Genomic DNA, 21,354 nt, shown 5'->3' on the forward strand with positions numbered 1-21,354 from the left:
AATAGTTTGAAAGGGGAGTTGAGCATAAGGTGGGGTGGTGAACATCTACCATCTTGACCTTACTAACATCTTATCAAATGCAATCAAACCCTTATAAACATTACACCTTCTATGGACAGTAGAGGCAGTAGAGTTAACAGGATTAACTCTTTTTACACATGATTAAGTAAGAAACCTAAAATTGTCAAGTGTAACCATATATCATGTGTTTATTATTTAGCGTTTATATCAGCATTAAAGATACAGTAAGAAAAATAGTCATGAAAAGTTTTTTTTTTTTATATGATAACCACACACACACACACACACACACACACATATTTGCTGTTGCTGTTTTCGTACCCGTCAACACCTTTACCCACACGCCCATCGGATTACCTTGCAGAGCCAGAGCTGTCTGATACGTTTCATCTAACAGGCTGAAGTGATGACACCCAGGACACTAACAGACATGTTTTGAGATGCCTCTAAAGGGTCATTCCCCATTTAGCCTCACCCTGTGCTACTACACACCAGCTATACATATTTAATGAGCGGATAGTCTCAGAGCCTGGCGCAGACAGGTGTCCCGAGCACTGGGCCCAACAGCTGCCACACTAACCCTGCACAGCCCTGCACAGCCCTGCACAGCCCCGCACAGCACCACCGGAGGCTGAACATCACCGGACATCTTCACACACTGAAGTAAGTTTATAACTTATTGTTATTTTGGTGGAGGGTCATTATTGGGCATTATGGGCAGCGTCCTGTGGGCAGCATCCTGTGGGCACTGATAAAGGACTAGAAGATGACCATCACATACAGCAATAGATTCAGAGCTTCTGTCTCTGACTTTACTTTATTTACAAGTTGGAGCAGTTGTAGGTAGGAGTAGAGTAAACAGTGAGTGTTTAAAAACTCCAGCAGCACTACTGTGTCTCACCCACTTTTACCAGCACAACACACACAATCTAACACACCACCACCATGCTAATCAGTGCTAATCACTGCAGTGCTGAGAACAAATGACCCACCACCCAAAAAAAAAAAAAAAAGGCTGCTCTGTGGTGTTCTACCCTGCCGGTTCATGGCCATAGAAGAACAGGATGAAATAAGGAGGATAATAATAAAGTAAACAGAGACACAGATTTACAGTCTGTAATTATAGAACTACAAAGTGCTCCTACTGTGTACTGTAGTTCAGTGGAGCTGAAAAATAGGTGATGGTCATAATGTTATGAGCGTATGTGCGTACAGTTCTCTGTACAGGACTCTGTACAGTTCAGTGTGTTACTGGGTTTCTTCTCAGAGAAGCCACACAGGCCTCAGCACTCTCCGCCTGCATTACTGCAGCTCTCTGAACAGACCCAGCAGAGTACTGCGCAGGATATTGGATAACAAGGTTAAAATATTGGAGCAAATATTCTCTTATTAAAGTCCGACGGCAGGGATTTGATTTGAAGCGTATAATAGACGGTGGTTTAGTGGGAGTCCAGCGGAAAGGTAAAGGTACGGTCATGCTCTCCGAGCCTAATGGACAGGAGAGGAGGGAAATTAGGGGACGTGTTGTGTTTTTTTTTCAACAGGAAATTATGCTGGGAGACAGATTATGGATCAGAGTGGTCTTAGGGGTCTTCCCTAAACTCCCTAAATCCAAAAATGTGATCAGGCTTGTGTTGATTAGAGTGTACGCAAAGCCAGTTTATTGTTTTTGGGGGCAAGAAAAGGACAAGGGGGCACTGTTAGGGCAGGAAAGGGTCAGAGAGTATATGGACCATTCCACTGAATGGGTGCCTAGATAGATAGATAGATAGATAGATAGATAGATAGATAGATAGATAGATAGATAGATAGATAGATAGATAGATAGATAGATAGATAGATAGATAGATAGATGAAGGAATAGAGGATGACCATCACATACAGCAACAGATTCAGAGCTTCTGTCTCTGACTAATCATTAACAATAATTAAACAATAAATAAACGCTTAAAATAGATCACTCTGTGTGTACAGTAATACATCTATATAATATATGTGTTTCACATTTTGAACTGAATTACTGAAATAAAGTAACTTTTCAATGATATTCTCATTTTTTGAGATGCACTAGCATGTACTCATATATTTTTCATTGTATTTATTGTCTGTTAGTGTCTATTCTAGAGAACTGGCAGAACAGTGTTTTTGGAACTGCACTACTCTGTATCAGTACAATAACAGTAAAGTTGAACTGAACTGAGTTAAATACTGAAATCTGTGTTTTGCTTCCATCTAGTGGCACAGGGTGGAAATATTTTATTCAAAAGACATGCAAATATTTTTTTCTTTCACCAGACATGTCAGTATTAGAACTGTCCCTGTCCTCAAACATCCATCCATCCATCAATACATCCTTCAGACCCTTGTCCTATCAGTTATCAGATTGGGTCACAGTGGATCCGGAGCCTACCTACCACATCCTTACCTTCCTAAAATAATCAATTCAATTCAATTCAATTCAATTTATTGTCATTATACTGATACAGGGTTGTACAGTAAAACGAAACACTATTAGGCTAGATCTCCAGTGCAGACAAGAAAAGTGTAGGACAGAGTAAATAGTGCTCAGACGATAGATACAGAGAAGTGCAAAACAAAACACACAGTGTAGGGGCAGAAGGTACAGGGGACATCAAACACACTTATAGGGCAAAAGTACAGGGGACACAAACAATAGTTACAATAAGATTATTGGTATGTTTATGTTTGTGTGATGAGGTACTGTTTAAAGTTAAAGTGTTTAAAGTGCAGTAGTGACAGCGGTACAACTCAGTCTGTAGCTGGTAAAATGTATTTTAACAACATATTAACTATATATTAACTGTTATCTTTTCAATCAATATTTTAAAAAAAATGTAATTGTTGAATTTTGTTTAAAAATTTGTTCTGCTGCCTGACTGTATGATAAACTATACTCTTTAAACTATTGTTCATTTTTAAATAGCCATAACAAATGTCAGATTTTTTTTTTATGTGTTTTCTGAAAAACTTAATTAAAAATAATAATAATAATGAATTAGGTGATTATTTTAGAAAGGTTTCAACATCAAAACTAATAACCCCAGGGCCCTGGAGCTGGGTTCAAAATCATACTCCACCATGCCGCCCTAAAAAAAAAAAAAAAGTTGTAAAATGTGCCAAGAAATAAAACTAAATGAAGCAAAAAATCTAAAAAAAAAATAGAATATCATTAAAAATTACTTTATTTTAGTAAATCAGTTCAAAATGTGCAACTCATATATTATGTATTACACACAAAGTGATCTATTTTAAGCGTTTATTACTTTTAAATTTTACTGTTGATAATTAAGGCTTACTGCTAATTAAAACCCAAAAATCAATGTCGCAGAAAATTAGAATTATATATAAGATCAATTGGTACTTTTGGCAGTGTGGGCAGTGTGCTAAATCCTGCTGAAAAATGAAATCTGCATCTCCATAAAAGTTGTCAGTAGCAGTGGGAAGCATGAAGTGCTGTAAGATTTTGTGGGAAAACAAAACTGCACTGACTTTAGACTTGATAATAAAACACAGTGGATCAACACCAGCAGATGACATGTCTCTCCAAACCATCACTGATTATCAGTAAATTTAACATTTCATTTTTTAAAAATAAAGGGAGCAGAGTCTGGAGGAAGAGTGGAGAGACACACAGTCCAAACTGCTTGAGGTCTAGTGTGAAGTGCCATGTCATCTGCTGGTGTTGTTGTTGTTGTTTTGTGGAATTATAGAAAGGGCCTACTCCCTGAATGAACGCATGTAACCGCAGTAGACACAGTAACCGCAGTAGAATGCACTTACGCACTATTACTCTAAGTGCACTCTTAATAATTTCAAGTGGCACCATCTCAGGCAGGCCGTAATTGCACTGTGTTACACTCAGGCTGCTGTGGCAGCTCGCCTGTAGACGGTTGTGAATACTCACTGTGGTCCACAATGCACTTCCACGAATACCAGAGCTATAAATATCAGGTGGAGAGGTATGGAGAGTGCGCACAGGTGGTGAGACAGAGTGGATAGAGTGATGTTACACTCTGCACTCTGATGATAGGTCAAGGTGAATGATGACGGACAGCCTTTGGGTCAGACCACGTGATCTAATCACGTTCACTGCTACTGTGTCAAACTGGTGGCAGTCATGCAGAGACAGAGGATCCCGCAGTCAGACCTGCTCCTCACAGTCTGATAGCATAGCTTAGGTTAGTTATCGCTTGTTGTTCGCTTTAAGATGTAGTGTATCTGTTCTGTAGCTTTTTGTAGATTGGAAGCAGCTTTAAAAGCCTCTTACAGCTACGTAATCTAGTGTAAAGCTTTTGAGAGTTTGCTGTTAGCTTTGTTAGCATGTTTTTACAGTTAGCTAGTATTTGATTAGGTTATTAAACATAGCTTTTTATTGTTTGTTGAAAGCTTTAAAGCTTACTGCTAGCTTAAACTACCTTAAAACTTATTTTAGGATTCTTCTGCTTCTTACAGTGTGTTAGATTACCTTTATACCTTTTTTTGCATCTTACAGTATGTCAGATTAGCTTTACAAGTTTTTTTTTTGTTCCTAACAGTTTGTAGATTAGTGTTACACCTTTTTAACATCTTACAATTTGTTCCATTAGCTTTACAATGTTTCTCTGGCATCTTACCATTTGTTAGATTAGATTTACAAGGTTTCTTCTGCTTCGTACAGTTTGTTATATTAGCTTTACACCTTTTTTGCTTCTTACAGTTTATTAGATTAGCATTTTCAAGGTTTGTTTTGCTAGCATTATAGCTTTAAACATAGCTTAAAAACATATTTTTAAACAAGTTTAATCTTCTTACAGTTTGCTTGTGTGCGTTTAAAGTTTAGCTGCTTAGCTTAGATTAAAAGATTAGAATGAAGCCCCAAAGTCAGGTAAGATGAGCCAAATGTTATTTGTAAAATTTTGCACATTAATTTCTGCTTTTTTCAGACTTGTTCTACAGATTTTTGCCTGATTTTTCACAGGAGATGAAACTGATGTGTCAAGAACGACTAAAGAGACAAAAGGAAGCAGTTGCAAACAGGATGAAGAAACTGGAAGCCAAGCAAAATGAAATTAAGGTGAGTTATGAATAACACTGGAATTAACCACTGAAAAATTCTTAGTTTTTTTATTTTGTTGCACTGGAGCTACACATGTGTGTTGTAACCATAGCCTGGCAAACATAAATATAAAACATGAATCTGGTAAAAAAAAAAAAAAAGCCCTATACGTAAGGGACAAGGCTGCTGGTCCGTGTTGGCTAGTCAGTGTTGGATGCTGGTGATCTTTAGACCCTCAGGTGGCAATGCTGTAAAAAACAGGCAGTACAGGAAGTTTGTGGAAATGAGGGAGGAGTGATTTTTTTGACAAAAGTTTTGTGCAAAAAAAATTTAATCCACAATAAAAAGTTTAAGAATCAATAGGAAAAGGTGAATGTTGCAAATTCAAAAGAGAAAAAAATATTTAGCCAATATATTTGTTTAAATATGCTTGGTTACTTTACTATTTCAGTTTGGATTTTGCTAGTCTTTAATTAAATATTTAAAAAAAAATTGTTTGTTTTTGTTGGATTTTCTGTGGATATTTGTGGATTTTGCTGCTAGGTGTGGCAGGTCTTAGACTAGAGTTTAGGGTACCCGTCAGTCCAAAGTCAGGCGACCAATGGCGATTCAAGGGGAACACCTTCTTTTAAGCCCCACCCACCCATGAAAACTGTGCCATAACTCAGAAGCAAAAAACTGAAGCATAAGTCTATAAGAATAGCAAATTATTGCATTCTGTTTTTTTTTTTTTTTTTACTTTTTTCACAGTGTAAGCTGTGGTTTTCATTCTTTTGGGATTTTTTCTTTATTCTCTCCATTAGAAAAAGGCCTCAGAAATTCGAAACAACATCGAGAGGAAGTATGAGGAGATGAGGCGGGTTCTGGAGGAGGACTGCAGGATCACTCTCTCTCTGCTGGAGATGGAAGAGCAGGCGACGGTCCGAGCTCTGGATGACCTCATAGAAAGAAACTGCTCTGTGTTCAGTGATATAGAGTTCCAGCTGAGTGAGGGGTTAATGGAGAGTGAGGCGCAGTCTGAAGACATGGTGAGAACCTGATTGAATGTATTGAGTTTTTACAGCTTGTGTTTAAGACCTTGAAATCGATTCCTAAGAGGAATAAAATCAGTGAAGGCGATGATTATATTGTCATGGTAGGGGTGTGGGAGGAGCCAAGTGCGGAGATATAACGAAAAGGGTTTTACTATAATTATGTGTGCATCAAAGAAAAAGGGGAAAATAAACAAGAGAATGCCCTTTCGGCGCAACAAAGCTAACTAAATAATGCCTCTGTTTGAAATAAAATAAAGACAGAAATAGTAACAAAAATTCAAGAAAATTTAATTATTTTCTTTTCTCCTCAGCCTTGCAGGCTTTCCCTTATCTTTTCTTTCTTGCCTGGCAAGCTTTCTTTTATTTTCTGTTCTCTTATTTTGTTTTCTTTTCTTCCTTTTCTTTTTCCCTTTTCAGCCTTGCAAGCTTTCTTTTATTTCTTTTCAGCCTTGCAGGCTTTCTTCTTTTATGTGTTTATTTATTCTTTCTTTTCAGCTTTGCAAGCTTTCTTTTATTTATTTATTTTTTTCTTTTTAGCCTCGCAGGCTTTCTTCTTTTATAATTTTTTTTCTTTTCAGCTTTGCAAGCTTTCTTTTTCTTTTTCTTTTTTCTCAGCTTTGCAAGCTCTCTTTTATTTTATTTCTTTTCTTTTCAACCTTGCAGGCTTTCTTTTATTTTTTCTTTTCAGCCTTGCAGGCTTTCTTTTATTTTTTTTCTTTTCAGCTTTGCTCCGTGGAGCTACCGTTTACCGGTCACAGGGCATGAAGTCTGCGACATCAGTCTGCTGGAAGCTCGCCTTTTTAAAGACGGTACCACAGCTGAGGCTGATGACGCGTGATTGGCTTCAGGTGGCCTTAATGATCCCTGTTCTAATGAACTCTCAGCCGGTTCCCTTCTTACCACCTTGGTGGGTTTATGGCGGCCTCTGGTGGCCGCTGCGGGAACTGGCTGAGCCCTAACATATATGAGCCACAATTTAAAAGTCTGGAACTGCTTATGATATTAATTTTCTAATTTAATATAAGAGAAAAGCTTATACTTTTTTTTGCTTGTGCATTTGTGTGATACAGTAGTGGACCCAACCCAAACCCTGGAGACTCACTGTCCAGCAGATTTTAGTGTTCCAGGTTATAGCTCATCTGATTCAAAACAAAAAAGAAATTGGTAAAAAAAAAAACTCTAATAGTTCTCATAGGAATGATAAACAGAAGATATTTTACATTTGTGGAGCACTAATTTTGGGCACTGCATCATTCAGTATGTGACAATTATTTTTTTTCCCACAGGAAATAGAACAAAGGCTTTGGTGTCCATTATGGGGTCAATTTTGTGGCAAAAGTTTTTTACAAACAAATTAGAATACGCAATCAATATTTTAAGAATCAAAAGGAAAAAGTGTATCTTGCAAATTCAAAAGAGAAAAAATATAGCAAAAAAAGATTTATATTTAAATATATTTAGTTACTTTATTATATTTTGCCATTATTATTACATTATTTCAGTTTGGATTTTGTCAGTTTTTTGTGGCAGGTCTCAGACTAGGGTTCAGGGTACCCGTCACTCCAAAGTCAGGTGACCAATGCAGATTCAAAGGGAATGCCTGCTTCTAAGCCCCACCCACTCGTGAAGACTTTGCCAAAACTCAAAAGCAAAAAACTAATGCAGAAGCAAACAAGAGATTCCAGAAGTAAAAGTATTTAGCAGCTAAATTTACAAAAAATCTACACAATATCCACAAAAAACACAGAAATGAAACCAAAAACTGGCAAAATCCAAACTGAAATAATTTGAAAGTAACAACAAATAATAATAAAGTAAACAAGTATATTTAAAGTATATATATGTTATATATTTTTGCTTTTGTAATTGCAACATAAACTTATACCTTTTGATTCTTAACATTTTGATCGGATCAGATTTTATTCTTTTGTGTAAAACCTTTAGGACAAAATTAACTCCATGGTCCATCTCTAACACACCCTCTCTTTTCCTCACTTTCTCTCTCAGGTCACAGAGCTTCAGGACAGGTATGTACAGCTGCTCCTCCTGCTGAGCATTAATGCTCATCACATCGTGAGGCACGCTTGCTACTACATTACACATAAAACTGCAGTCATGTGATCTGAGAACTCGTGCGGTATGGCACTTATGGCACTGTGAAGTCGTGTATTTACAGGCATCTGTCCAACAGTGATGTGGCTCGTTGGCCTTGTAATGACAAATAGGCAACATTACCCAAACACAAATATAATATATCGTCACCTTTCTAAAATATACAGCTATAGAAGAAAGTAAGAGGCCACTGAGGTCTTTTTTGGTTATTTCAGCCATTTCTAATTTTCTGCAAATAAATGCTCTATATGACTACTTGGATTTTGAGAGACATGTTGTCTGTAGTTTATAGAATAAAACAACCAAACATATACCTAAAAATAACAAAATCAGACAAACATATATCCATCTACATGTATTCATAAGTGATTGAGCAAGTATGTATGCAATAGTAATGGGTTAAATTATAAATAACATATATGGACCAGGCGTTGGAGTTTGTGTGCCGGGTGGATGGCAGGGGTGCGGGGTGGTGACAGCTGTGCCCTAGTTGTGTCTCAGGTTTACAGTCAGTCTTGTTTATAATGGGACTGGCCGTTAATGGTTTGGTAATAGGGCTTTATGGGAGTGATTTGTTGGGTTGGTGTTTGGCTCGTTGACAGGGTGGAGGAACTGCTGATTGTTACTGACCCGAGTCTGGTGAAACTAGACGAGGTGAAGGCGGAGCAGATCCTGGACCTAACCAACAACCTGCTGCTGTTCATCCGCTCCCAAACGCCCATCACCAAGAGACTGCTCAAAAGCTGTACGTCTGCTTTACATCCTACTCTAATCCTAGAAATCATAACCCACTGTTTACATGACTAATCAAATAATCAAATAACCACATTAATCCGTCTAAAGGAAAGATTGATACTAAAAAAAACAGCTGATTAGCTGAAAGTAAAAGAAACAATAAACCATGGCTATGCCTGTTATGATTTATTATTTAAATACTTTGGACAATGTATTACTACAAGCAATATAATTGCCATTTTAAGACAATATACTGCTGATATTATGGTAATAAACCAATATAATAATGCAGCCTTGAACATCATTTATTAAATATAGTATGCCATGCTCCAAGTGATCCTGCAGTGTAAAGCACTGCCACTATGATCAGGAGATCGCCGGTTCGAATCCCACTTATGTAGCTTGCCATCAGCTGCCAGAGCCCTAAGAGAGCCTAATCGGCTTTGCTCTGTCTTTCCCCTCTTCACTCCAAAGGGTGATGTGGATCAGCACAAGGCATCTGTGAGCTGATGTGTCAGAACCCGAGTCGCTGCGCTTTCCTCTGAGCGTTAGCGCTGTGATGCTACTCGGCAATGTTGCATAAGGATTTAAATATATATATATATATTATAGCAATATTCAAAACTGGACCTGGACTTTTATGAGTTACAAAAATCATCATTATTATAGGTGTTTAGTAGGTGGTAGTGTTTACACATATAAAAGGTGTATTTTAACAAATAGATCTTTTTCTCTTTTCCAGGCCTAACCGAGGTGAGTCTGGACCCAAACACGGCTCATCCCAAACTGATCATTTCCCCATCACAGGATTGTGTCACCTTCACCAACGAGTGGCAGGACGTATCTGAAAATGATGCCAGGTTTGACACCACCCTCAACGTCCTGAGCCACCAGAGCTGGGACTCGGGCCGCCATTACTGGGTGGTGGATGTGAGAGGAAAGGTGTACTGGGAGCTGGGCCTCACCTACCCCTCCATTCCCCGCAAGGGCCGCAAGGAGGACTGCTGGCTGGGCCGGAACAAAGGGTCCTGGTGTGTGGAGTTCTTTGACGGGGATTACACAGCTTGGCACGATGGCAAATCCCATCCTCTGCCCATCGGCACTCACTTTAACCGGATCGGTATCTTCTGCAGTTTCCCCGCGGGTCTGGTGATGTTCCTGGGGGAGGACAGTATGACGCCTCTGTTTGCGTTCTGCGTCGGGACGTTTACTGAACACCTACAGCTGGCTCTGTGTCCAGGACATGATCTTCAGGGATGCAACTCTCAGCCAATTAAAATCTGTCATGCTGCTCACCCAAAGTGCTAGCAAGTCTCCAATCAGGACAGTTGTTCCATGGAAAATAATTTTTAAAGCACAGGTTTTGTGCTCATTACTGAGATTCAGGGGCATTTTATACAGAATTAATGCAAACCAACTGTAACTAAATAACTGTAATACTAACAAGCAATTTACACTCAATTTACACTCAACTCAATTGCTTTTTTTGTTTTATTACAAAAATGGTTTGAGACATTGCTAGTTGCAGGAGCGCCTCATAGCGTGCTAATTGTCAAACAGTGACAATCATTAATTATTAATAGACTGAGAAGTAGGGGTGGGCAATATGGCCCTAAAATAATATCATGATATTTCATGGTATTATCGCGATAACGATACTCTTGGCGATATAACAAAAAAAAATTACAAATACACTACTGCAACAAAACAAACCTAACATTTCATTATTGTATACAATATGATATGGCACACCTCTAACTGAGATATTAAAAAAATACAAGAATTTTAGCAGATTTGCAACAGAAGTCAATGATCCAGAATGTCATGATATTAATAATAATAATAATGCACTCCAAGTATCTCCATATCTCCAGGATTAAAGAAAAATAAATGATAACGGACAGATATAATCTGTCTCTAGTAGATATATAATAGGAAATGAGGAATGTGTGATTTTTTCTTTTGCTAAAAACAGCAAGAAAGTAGTACCCTGATGTTATAATTAGTGGTGAGCGTTATGGCACGATATTTCAGGGTATAATATCGTTCAAGATATATAAAAAATGTTGGCAATATTATCGCGTACGATATGATATGGCACATCCCTACTGGGAAGGTTGTTCTTAATGATGTATTCCATTTATAGAAAGTAATTTAGTAACATTTTGCATTTTGTACTAATAATGCCTAAAAACAGCATGTAGTATGCAGTTGTGAATAAAGTGAATTTCACCAGTATGCCTAAGGTATGCATATCTGCATGGACGTGCCATATTAGTTATCATATAAGTTATCATATGTTGTTCTTAGATCTCTAAGTGTAAGTGTACTTTTCTGCAATAATAGTGCCATCACAGAAATGTACTGACACAACCCTATATCACGTCAGACTCTGGCTTTAGGACTTGTTAATGATCTTCTACATAGTGCTTTTCATCTTTGTTCCAAAGTACACAGCATCCCTTGCTCATATTTTGCACTTTATATCCATGAGCAAATAAAGAAAATACTCAAAAAACAAGAGAACTTTTACTTCTTTTATTATTAGTACAGTTACTCAAATAACCCATACATTTGCTATGAGGTTACACTGAGGAATTGATTTCCCATCACAGACGCAGGAACATGTAGATGTGTCTGCTGATGACTTCTCATTTTCAGGGCAGAAGGAATTGAAGGAAGGAAAGCTGTTTAAGCTGCTGTACTGGCTGTTTTCGCTTTGATCCAGTCCAGGAAATGAGTGACGCGAGTGTAAACTCCGGGCTTGTTCTTCTCTCCACAGCTATCTCCCCAGCTAACAACACCGTAGACGTAGTGTGTCTGGTTTCTTGCACAGGTCAAGGGCCCTCCAGAATCACCCTGTCGGGAAATGTAGGGTAAAGTAATGCAGAACAGAAACTGAATTATAGGTATATACAATATATGGAATGTCCAAATGTTCGTGGACACAACTTGTAATGAATTTTGCATTACGCTATTTTACATTGCATCTGTTGCTGAAACACACCAACACTATTGCCTTGTGCTTGGGCTTTAAAGGGTATAAATCCCCCACAGCATTGAGCTGTGGAGCAGTGGATTTGTGCTCTCTGAAATGATTGGACCTCTATCAAATACGGTTGGGATGAGGTGGGATAGTGATTGTTGTCGCAGTGTGCAATCAAATCCTCACAGTAATGTGAATTAAAAATATCTAGTAGAGACATTTACTTCAACAACAGCGGGATAAACCCTTTTTAAAACCTGCTGATATTTTTAGAAGAAACAATAAATAAGCAAGTATAGAGGAAATAGATGAGTGTGGGACAGTATGTCTAAAATCTTTATAGGCAAGTCAGTTCCCTTATCGGCCATCTTTGCATCTTTGTTTTGAATCTCCATTCATACAAGACCTTCAGTCCAAAGTTTTGAAATTATATTTCTAGAACATATTTTGCATCACTGATAAAATCAAACCAAATCTCTTGAACAGGGTTTTTTGTCTTCTAATCGAGGGGAAATTCTGCTTTGTGTTGAATGGCAGGACTTTATCCTTGAAAGGATGCTAATTGACTGTTACAAGAACTTGAACGGATGCTTATTGACTGTTACAAGAACTTCCAGTAATATTTTAACCAACGGTTGATCTCTTTAATTATAATGCCTCAGGAATGACTTTGGATTAGAACTTGAGGACCTGCACCAAATAAGAACATGCAGTTTTGGTGGCTGTCGGGCAAAGGAAACTCTAGGCCTTGGTCATGGACGAAAAAGAATGGGAGTGAATAGGAGTAAAATGGGATGAATATAAAACAACAAATAAATGAGTGCAAGACCAATCGAGGTTAACTTGACTCAAAAATGTTGTCTAAAATACCATGGTGTGTATTGGTTGAGCATAAGTAGAGTAGATTAGAGTAGATCATTGCACCACATTTATTCTTAACATAAAAAAATCTGTGTACACGCCTGAATTGCCCAAACCAAACAATTCGGTGTTGATATCTAAGAACTGTGGGTTAAGTTACATAGTTAAACTGGTGTAGAAATTTCCTCACCTGGCATGAGTCAACACCTCCCTCCAGGATACCTGCACAGAACATGGTCTGATCTACAGCTGCCCCGTACACTTTACTGCTGGAGCAAACGCCCTGAGAAATCAGCAGGACCTCAGCATCCAGCAGCTGGCTGGAGCCGTGTTGTGCTGCATGCAGAGATAAAGGGATATTAAGACAGAATTTCGTCCAGAGTATTCACCCCATGCTGTGTTTTATATACCTGTTATTATATTACAATAGTGTGTAGCTCTCTGACTCACAGGTTGGAGTGGCTCCCCATCCAGAGATGGTGCACTCGGTACCATCAGGAAACGCCTCGCTGGGCAGACAGGCCGTCTTCACAAACTGGCTCTCCTCTGCACATTTACCGTCTTTAGCCTTAAGCTTCAGCAAAGCTGCATCACAGGAACACAGCCAGTGGATTAATAAAGACAACAATATTTTTAATATTAAGCTCTGTTAGTACAAGTACTGTTAGTACTTTCATTAAACACAAGATTAACAATAGTTAATTATATATATTTTTTTAATTCTTTTTAAAACACAAAAGTGGGGATTTAATAAGGCAAGGTAAGTTTATTTGTATAGCACGTTTCATACCTTTCATACACAGAGGCAATTGAAAGTACATTACAGAAAGATTTAAGACTCAGTGCAGAAGTTTAACAATTTATAAGGAAATTATAAATGAAAGGGAATATTTACATTTATAACAGAACTAAAATGAATACAATTGTATTGTAAGAAAAACATTTATAACATAATACAATTACAAGATATCATAACATAAACAATAAGAAAACAAAGTATATTCTAGTATAGATGCAGGTTTATAAATTGGCGGGGTGTAAGATAGCAATGAGCATTGTGACACGCCTTGCACAGGGTATAAGATAGGGCACTGTGTGTCATACAACAGCCAACAAATCTTTGTCATGTGAAAATAGTAAACATAATAAAAAGAATAAATATATAGATTATACCTATATCATTTTGGACGCGATCATGGGTTTCTTTGTATTCTTCATGAACAATGGTCTCCACAACCTGCAGCGTCTGGTCTGATGGTTCGACCTTTCCTAAATCCAATCCTCCCAGAACCACCTGGAAGTCATTTTTTTTGTCACTGTGGACACAGAGAAGTTACACATATCTCAGTATTTGTAGTTCTTGTCAGTGTTCGATCTACACTGGTGTCTCATGACTTTTGGCATCTCAGCATATACTTTTTAAGCGTTTTATCTGCTATCCATATCCAAACATATAACTTCTCCATAAATTCTTTCTCTTTAAAAATTGTTTAGGAGATGAATATTTAGGAAATGATTAATGAGGTGTTGAGTTTTTAAACATACCCCTTGCTCTTTAACCAGAAAGCCCTGTATACTCCCACACATTTGGCCAGGTGTGCCAACATCCAGCTACATTTACTGTTTGTTCTTTTCTGTTTGAGTTTGGATGGCTGTAGATGGTGACTTCTGAGGTCAGAGATCTGATTAGATTACCTGTCTCAGAACGTATGGGCTGTTTTACAGTTGGAACAGTTTGGCAGCTAAAAGGAAATGCTCAGATATGTTTTTTTGATACTTACTTTATTTGCATTTAGTTGCAGTGTTTTAGCCCTGTGTAGAATATCTACAATCTACATTATTAATAATTAGGTTTAGGACCAGGCTAAGGGGTTAGTAGGTTTAGGTTTGATTTAGGTTCATGACCTGGCTAAGGGGTTAGGTTTAGGTTAGATTTAGGTTTAGTACCAGGGTAAGGGGTTAGGTTTAGGTTGAGAACCAGGCTAAGGGGGTAGGTTTAGGTTAGATTTAGGTTTATGACCTGGCTAAGGGGTTAGGTTTAGGTTAAGAACCAGGCTAAAGGGTTAGGTTTAGGTAAGATTTAGATTTATGACCTGGCTAGGGGGTTAGGTTTAGGTTGAGAACCAGGCTTAGGGGTTAGTTTTGGGTTAGATTTAGGTTTAGGATCATGTTATGGGGTTAGGTTTGGGTTAGATTTAGGTTTAGGACCAGGGTAAGGGGTTAGGTTTAGGTTGAGAACCAGGCTAAGCGGGTAGGTTTAGGTTGAGAACCAGGCTAAGGGGGTAGGTTTGAGTTAGATTTAGGTTTAGGACCAGGGCAAGGGGTTAGGTTTAGGCTGAGGACCAGGTTAAGGGGTGATGATTCACGTCATATAATCCTCTAAAAAGGTTTATGCCCCTTGATCAATAATTTTAAATGATACTCATCTCATCACTGGCTGACCCTTTTGCTTAAATATGGTGCACAGACTCCATTTACTCACATACAGTGTCCTGCAGTCAACACCCAGCATGGCTTGATAAGGATGCCTCCACAGATGTGTTTGAAGGGCAGGGTGGTGCCTTTGGGTTTGACCTGTACAGATGCCTGCCATGGCTGAGCTCCAGGAAGCGCCTTTAGACCCCCATAGATACGAGTCATTGATTTCTTTGGTTCAGGCTTCCCACAGGTTGCAAACTGCTCAGCCAGTTGGGAGGCGGAGGTATCTGGGGCAGCAGTTCCGGATGCTGGGATTTCTGGGGCAGTGGGGTCTTCTGGGACCACACTTGCTGGGTCGAGGGTTTCTGGAGGTTGGCGGGGTGGTGTTGGCTGTGGAAGTGGTGGGGTGGGCTTGTCTTCAGGCTTGGCTGTAGTGGGTTTGGGTTTTAGAGGAGCAGTGGGCTCGGTCTCTGGAAGAGAATGCGTTTTTGTAAAGAGAGAAATGAGTGAGCTATACTAAAACCTACCATCTCACATACATTGATTTGCAGCAAGGAAATGGGAATAAGGAAATGAAGCAATAATAATTACCATTGGCTAAACATTTCCTCACATTGCAGTGATCCCATCTTAGCTTCTTTCCTAATCGTATGAAGCACCATGGCCTTGATTCACCATCGGGGTTTCTGTGATTTAGGAAACACAATTAAGATGAACAAGGTTTCATTTCCAGTATAAAAAAGGGCATCTTGGTGTGTCCTTTATTTGGTTTTCTTGCCCTTTTTACATTGGAAATTCCTCCAGTATACACAGTATCGATAGCATCAACAGTGTTTGCCATATTACTTTATTACTGTAATATTTCTATAGGATTAAAGTATCATTTTCCAGCCCATGTATTTACAACAATGTTGGTCATCACACAGTAATAAAGTATATTGGTATGAATTCAAAATTGAATGCATTTTGTTAGGTATTGTTACAAATAATTACATTATATACATTCACTTTCTAGGTCCTCACACTTACCGTTCCAAAATGTATTTATTAGCTTTGCAGCACTTTGAGAATAATGTATAATAGATACTAAATTATGATACTATAATTACTGAATAGTAATTAGCTTGTAGATCAATTCCATTAAACTGCATTTACCCATCTGTGTGTATCTTTTTTTTCTAACCTGCAGAAGTTGTGTGGACCCAGGCCCTCAGGATCCTCATATGTGGTGAAGGGGTTTATTCCTTTATCCAGAAGGAAGTGGGAATTCCAGTACAGACAGTCGTCTCCGTCATCTGTCTCAGACACCACCCCTCTGTATGACTCCCCGTCTCCTGTATAACAGTCTCCTGGGCCTGAAGAGCAAATTACATTACATCTTACTGCATAAGTAATATCTCAATGGCTTTTATAGAGGTCTTGTTATAGTATAATACTGTCCTCCCTCAGGAACTGTTCTATATGTACTTACCAACATGACAGAATTTTCCAGAAAAGCCTTCTTTGCAGTCACAGTCAAAGTCTTGCCCATCCTTAACGCAAGTACCTCCATTCAGACACGGGTTGGGGTCGCATGGAGCAACTTATAAAACACAAACGACACATAAATGGAAACAAACCAGTTAATACTGCAATATAATAACTACAAGTCATCAAAAACTGATTGCTTATTCTACTTATCAATAATTAATATCAATAATGCTCTGATGTTTTATTAACATGTCAATATCGTATTGCTACAGTACTCTTATTTGATCAGTTCCAGATATATTTACTGTAGGAAAATGAAATGCTTACTTAATTTGCAGTTTGGAGGTTTAAACGGTGCTTTGCATTTGCACTCATAGAAAGGTGGTTTTGATGTTAGAACACATTGACCATGCCCACACGTGTCCTTCTTACAGATCACTCTACCTGAAATGAATGAATGGTTAGAGGCGAGATAACAAGCAGTTTCCGAGCACATCAGCACACCTACCTCACTTGTGCCGAATTCAACACCCCCGCCATGAAAAGCACCCTCTCTCGGGAGCAAATCTTCTTGATAAAAGTGGATACAATCCACTTTAACTAACTTAGAAATACACACCAAAAGTCACAGTTATCTCAGTCACAGTTACAAATATAGCAACACGGTGAGCACTCCTGAGAGGGGCTTTTCCTGATGGCAGTGCTGAATTTGGCACAACACCACCATGTTTGTCTACAGAAACATTGCATCACTGACATCGTCTTGTTTCCTGCTTGGGCATGGATCGTGCTTGCACTGCATGTGCACTGCAGTCCAAGTCCAAGTGAACCGTGCTCTGGCCCATCTCTTCAAGTGGACCGTGCCCAGTCATGGTTTGGAGCAATCAGACTAGTCAATCAAGCTGTGCTTTGGGAGGTAACCAGCACAGATTGCCTAGTATGACGCTTACCAACAAAGCAAAATGTAATTTTAGGTTCTGGCTCATTTTAGCTGAACATTGTGTTGCCCATTTTAGCTGACTCCACCCTGTATTTTTATTATTGTTTATAATCAGAAAAGTGAAACCCAGTACATGCTGTCCTATAAATATTTTTCTCTGGATGTGTCCAAATCCACTGATTTTATTATGGAGCACAACATTCATGCTACAAGCATGGCAACTGCTGCTGTTAATGTGATGTAAATACCACATTTTACCAGTTGTACTGGTTGAAGTGGGGTGTTTTCATGAGTTTAGCAGTATTAGCTAGCATGTAGCCATATTCATAATCCAAATATACTGTATAATAGTCCAATGACATGCAGGACAAAAATGGCTTTTAATCATGTTAATTTAACAGAGTGTCCAGAAGCACACATGATTAGTTGTTTAAACACTGACCATCTTATCAAACAAGAGGTATCAGGTTTGCCGCTGGAGGTTTAGAATGAGTACTGCCCATAATAGGGGCATGGTAATAAACACTTACCTTTCTCACATCTCCTGCCATAGAAGCTTTTGAGGCATTTGCATTTGAATTTGCCTCTACTCTCCTCACACACTCCGTTATTGAGGCATGGATTTGGGGTGCAACTGCCTGAATGTGCATACATGAGGACATACAGTGAAGTGACAGGTTCATGCAATGTAAGAAGCTGTAAGAACTGTCATCATATACGGAACACACTTAACAAGTATCAATAACAGATCATAAAATCATACCCTTCACATCCTGGATCTCAAACAGCCACTGTCCCCTTCTATCATCGTCATCGTCTCTGCTGTCATCCAGGTCATCATAGTCAGCCAGCAATTCTGATGAACATAGTGTTTATAGTTTATAGTGTTGTCTAATAGATGTTTTATGGTATTAAAGGTAATTAATCAAAAAATTATTCTCAAAAATAACTGTCACCCGAGTTTTAAGAACATTTTAGAGAGCCACTAAACCCTAAACCATATTTTTTTCATGAATAGCTGAAATGTGTTCCTTTAAAGTAATGAAACATACCAGTCCTGCTTAATTTTTTTAATAAACATTTCAGAACCTTTAAAAATGCTTTTATTGTGGTAATTTCTGTCTCTGCAGCGCCCTCTCAGGTTCAACAGTGCTATAGGCGTGAATGATGACATCACAATATGCAGATCAAACACTACTGCTGCTGCAGCTCAGCCAATCAGCTCTCTCTCTCTTGCCCTGCCTCTAAACCCATACATCACCCAGTCCCTCCCAAACTACCCCTCCCATTGAGCTGAGGTTGGGTTTAGTGCCCCTTTAAGCACACCTGTTCCTTGCTAGCTCATTTATCACAGTGTTACGGACGCTGCACTTGAACATGGGTGTGACGTATTTTTGCTTTCTTAACTTAAGTTTCCTAGCATTCTGTGTATTCTCTCTTATCTGTTTTATTTGATTTTATTTCTGTTATTTAAAATCTGTGTTTTTCAGATTTTTTTTTAAATCCTGTACCCTGATCTTGTGTGACAGATGTCATATTTATCTATGAGTGTGCAGGATCTACAGGTCCAACTGCAACATCTGTAAGCAAATGTGCCCTAATGTCTAAGCACATTTATAGTATGTTGCTATATGCTACATAACTAGTTAAACAAATAAGTAAAGAACCCCTCAATGAGGCCACTTTTTTGCAATAATTAAAATAATTACAATTTTAAATTAAGTGGAATAGATGGAAAAAGTGAACATTAAAATGAATTTACATTACATTACATTACATTACATTTGGCAGACGCTTTTGTCCAAAGCGACTTACAATAGTCAAGTACAATGTAAAATAAGTTTAAAGGTAAAAACATCTTTGGATAGGGATAAAAGGAGGTCAAAGGGGAATAATAGGATAGAGGAGTGAAGGAGGGGAAGAAGGAAATGAGGTTAGAAGTAGTTAGTGTGTTAGAGGTGTTAAGAGAGTAAGTGCTCTTTGAAGAGCTCTGTCTTCAGGAGTTTCTTAAAGATAGCGAGAGATTCTCCTGATCTGGTAGTGGAAGGTAGTTTGTTCCACCATTGGGGAACTCTGTATGAGAACAGTCTGGATTGCTTTGTGTGAATGTTTGGCAAAGCGAGGCGACGTTCATTGGAGGAGCGCAGCGGCCGGGAGGTAGCGTAAGCCTTCAGGAGCGAGTGCAGGTAGGAAGGAGCCTGTACTGTCATCACCTTGTAGGCGATTGTAAGAGCTTTGAATTTGAATTTGAAATTAAACTTGTTTTGTGCACCACAGTGTAACAGTTGCATTCAGTTGTTGAGTGCTGAACATATTATGGAAGTGAATAAAATGGAAAAAGTTTTTAAAATGTCACTTACGCTCAACTCTGCTTCGTAGTTTTCCAGGTCTACTGTCATGTTTTTGGCCTCTTTCACGTGGCTTTATTCCTGGCCCTTCTCCAGGTCGGTCTCCAGGTCTATGTCCTGGTTTATCTCCAGGTTTATCTCCAGGTCTATGTTCTGGTCTATCTCCAGGTTTATGTCCTGGTTTCTCTCCTGGTCTTTCCTTTTTACCCTCTCTGTCGTGATGTTCATCATGTTTCTTGTTTGGTAAAAACTGGTTTTGTAATCAGAAAATGTGATTTAGTGTAAAATAGGACAATCGTTAATGCAGTAGTTAAATATCATTTCCCATTTAAAACAGGGCAGAAAGAGCAAAATGATGTTTTGGTCTCACCTGTGCAGGTATGATGAAAGCACAGAGGAAGAGGAAAAGCAGCGGCAGCTTGAGCTTCATGGTGGCTGTAGGATGGAGTGACAAACCTGAAGGTAGGACCCTGGAGAGTCCACTTACTGAAACAGAACAAGTTCAGTGACCTATGTGTGTGTGTGTGTGTGTGTGTGTACACTGTACACATACTGATCTGATCAGCAATTTCTCAACAGTCCCCTTTTTTCGTCGAATGTTGGACTCTGTATCTTTTACCATTAGGCTTTTACTATTTACCAGCGTAGGAAAGTGTTTGTTTCAGATTAGACTTTGTCCCTGTTAATGGTAGTCCTACTGGTAAAGTTTAGGGTGAATAGCATCAGCCAATTTTTTAAAAACATATATTGTATACCTTTCCAGTGATGCATGAATGTATAATTAATCATTTTTATAAACTAATAATGTGGTGTGTTGCAAAACTCTCCTTAAAGGATCACTCTATATTATATCTTCTGTACTAACTCATAAATAAACAGGATGTGTGGCCAGATATTAAGAAAGCATGTTAAGTTTAAGTAAGGTATACTATAATTTGTTGTGGCCCCAACAATTCCCCAACCCTATATCCACAACCCAGGTTGCCAGGTACGGAACACATACAGTAGCAGGTAAACACAGGGTGCTACAGCCTGTGCTGGCATCCTTCTAAACCTTGTAAATCACTTTGGATAAAAGTGTCAGCTAAATGGCGTAAAATGTAAATGTAAAATACTAACAGGACCGGTTATCAGTCATAACGAGAGGAGTAGACAGGTCACAGCTGTTTACTATCAACAAAACATTATGATAGACACTGAAATTTGACCCCCTATTGACTAATATATTGACTTAGTTATGAGTGTCATTTTACAATGACATTAAAAAAATACATATAGACCCTTTAAATTCATTTTTAAAGCCTAAAGTGATACTTTGTTTTATCATAAAATGCTTGGTTTGGTTTCTTGTGATTCAAAAACTGTGACATTTG

At 38.5% G+C, this 21,354-nt stretch overlaps 2 protein-coding genes across 5 annotated transcripts; one reads left to right on the forward strand and one right to left on the reverse strand.

The window, feature by feature from the left end:
• The first annotated feature begins 435 nt into the window (after positions 1-435).
• Positions 436-10,430, forward strand: LOC103046830 (E3 ubiquitin-protein ligase TRIM39). 4 transcript variants are annotated; one of them, XM_049481123.1, is made up of 7 exons: positions 4,117-4,220; positions 4,857-4,906; positions 5,000-5,095; positions 5,881-6,105; positions 8,119-8,138; positions 8,826-8,968; positions 9,701-10,430. In XM_049481123.1, the coding sequence occupies exons 2-7, from the start codon at positions 4,889-4,891 to the stop codon at positions 10,264-10,266; spliced, it is 1,068 nt and encodes a 355-aa protein (XP_049337080.1). In that variant the 5' UTR covers positions 4,117-4,220; positions 4,857-4,888; the 3' UTR covers positions 10,267-10,430. The 4 variants fall into 4 exon arrangements, with proteins under 4 accessions (XP_022540886.2, XP_049337080.1, XP_022540887.2 ...); XM_007238583.4 differs by having other exon boundaries at positions 4,127-4,220; positions 4,836-4,906; XM_022685165.2 differs by lacking the exons at positions 4,117-4,220; positions 4,857-4,906 and adding an exon at positions 436-684.
• A 1,052-nt stretch (positions 10,431-11,482) lies between these two features.
• Positions 11,483-20,458, reverse strand: LOC103047539 (hyaluronan-binding protein 2). The gene is made up of 13 exons (XM_007238585.4): positions 20,352-20,458; positions 19,994-20,231; positions 18,397-18,489; positions 18,164-18,271; positions 17,021-17,137; positions 16,695-16,805; positions 16,407-16,578; positions 15,815-15,909; positions 15,288-15,693; positions 13,979-14,121; positions 13,256-13,390; positions 12,996-13,141; positions 11,483-11,817 (listed from the first exon to the last, which is right to left on the reverse strand). Exons 1-13 carry the CDS (start codon positions 20,409-20,411, stop codon positions 11,650-11,652), a joined length of 1,992 nt encoding a protein of 663 aa, XP_007238647.3. The 5' UTR covers positions 20,412-20,458; the 3' UTR covers positions 11,483-11,649.
• Between the last annotated feature and the right edge of the window lie 896 nt (positions 20,459-21,354).

The sequence above is a fragment of the Astyanax mexicanus genome, chromosome 7, assembly GCF_023375975.1.
Source record: "Astyanax mexicanus isolate ESR-SI-001 chromosome 7, AstMex3_surface, whole genome shotgun sequence".
In the NCBI taxonomy this organism is placed as follows: domain Eukaryota; kingdom Metazoa; phylum Chordata; class Actinopteri; order Characiformes; family Acestrorhamphidae; genus Astyanax; species Astyanax mexicanus.

Coding starts and splice junctions, on each gene's coding strand:
- LOC103046830 (XM_049481123.1), top strand. Junction 6,106..8,118: donor AGGCGCAGTCTGAAGACATG/GTGAGAACCTGA, acceptor TTTCTCTCTCAG/GTCACAGAGCTTCAGGACAG. Junction 8,969..9,700: donor CAAGAGACTGCTCAAAAGCT/GTACGTCTGCTT, acceptor TCTCTTTTCCAG/GCCTAACCGAGGTGAGTCTG.
- LOC103047539 (XM_007238585.4), bottom strand. CDS start 20,411: ATGAAGCTCAAGCTGCCGCTGCTTTTCCTCTTCCTCTGTGCTTTCATC. Junction 15,694..15,814: donor GAGGAAATGTTTAGCCAATG/GTAATTATTATT, acceptor ATTCTCTTCCAG/AGACCGAGCCCACTGCTCCT. Junction 13,142..13,255: donor ATGGGGAGCCACTCCAACCT/GTGAGTCAGAGA, acceptor CTCTGCATGCAG/CACAACACGGCTCCAGCCAG.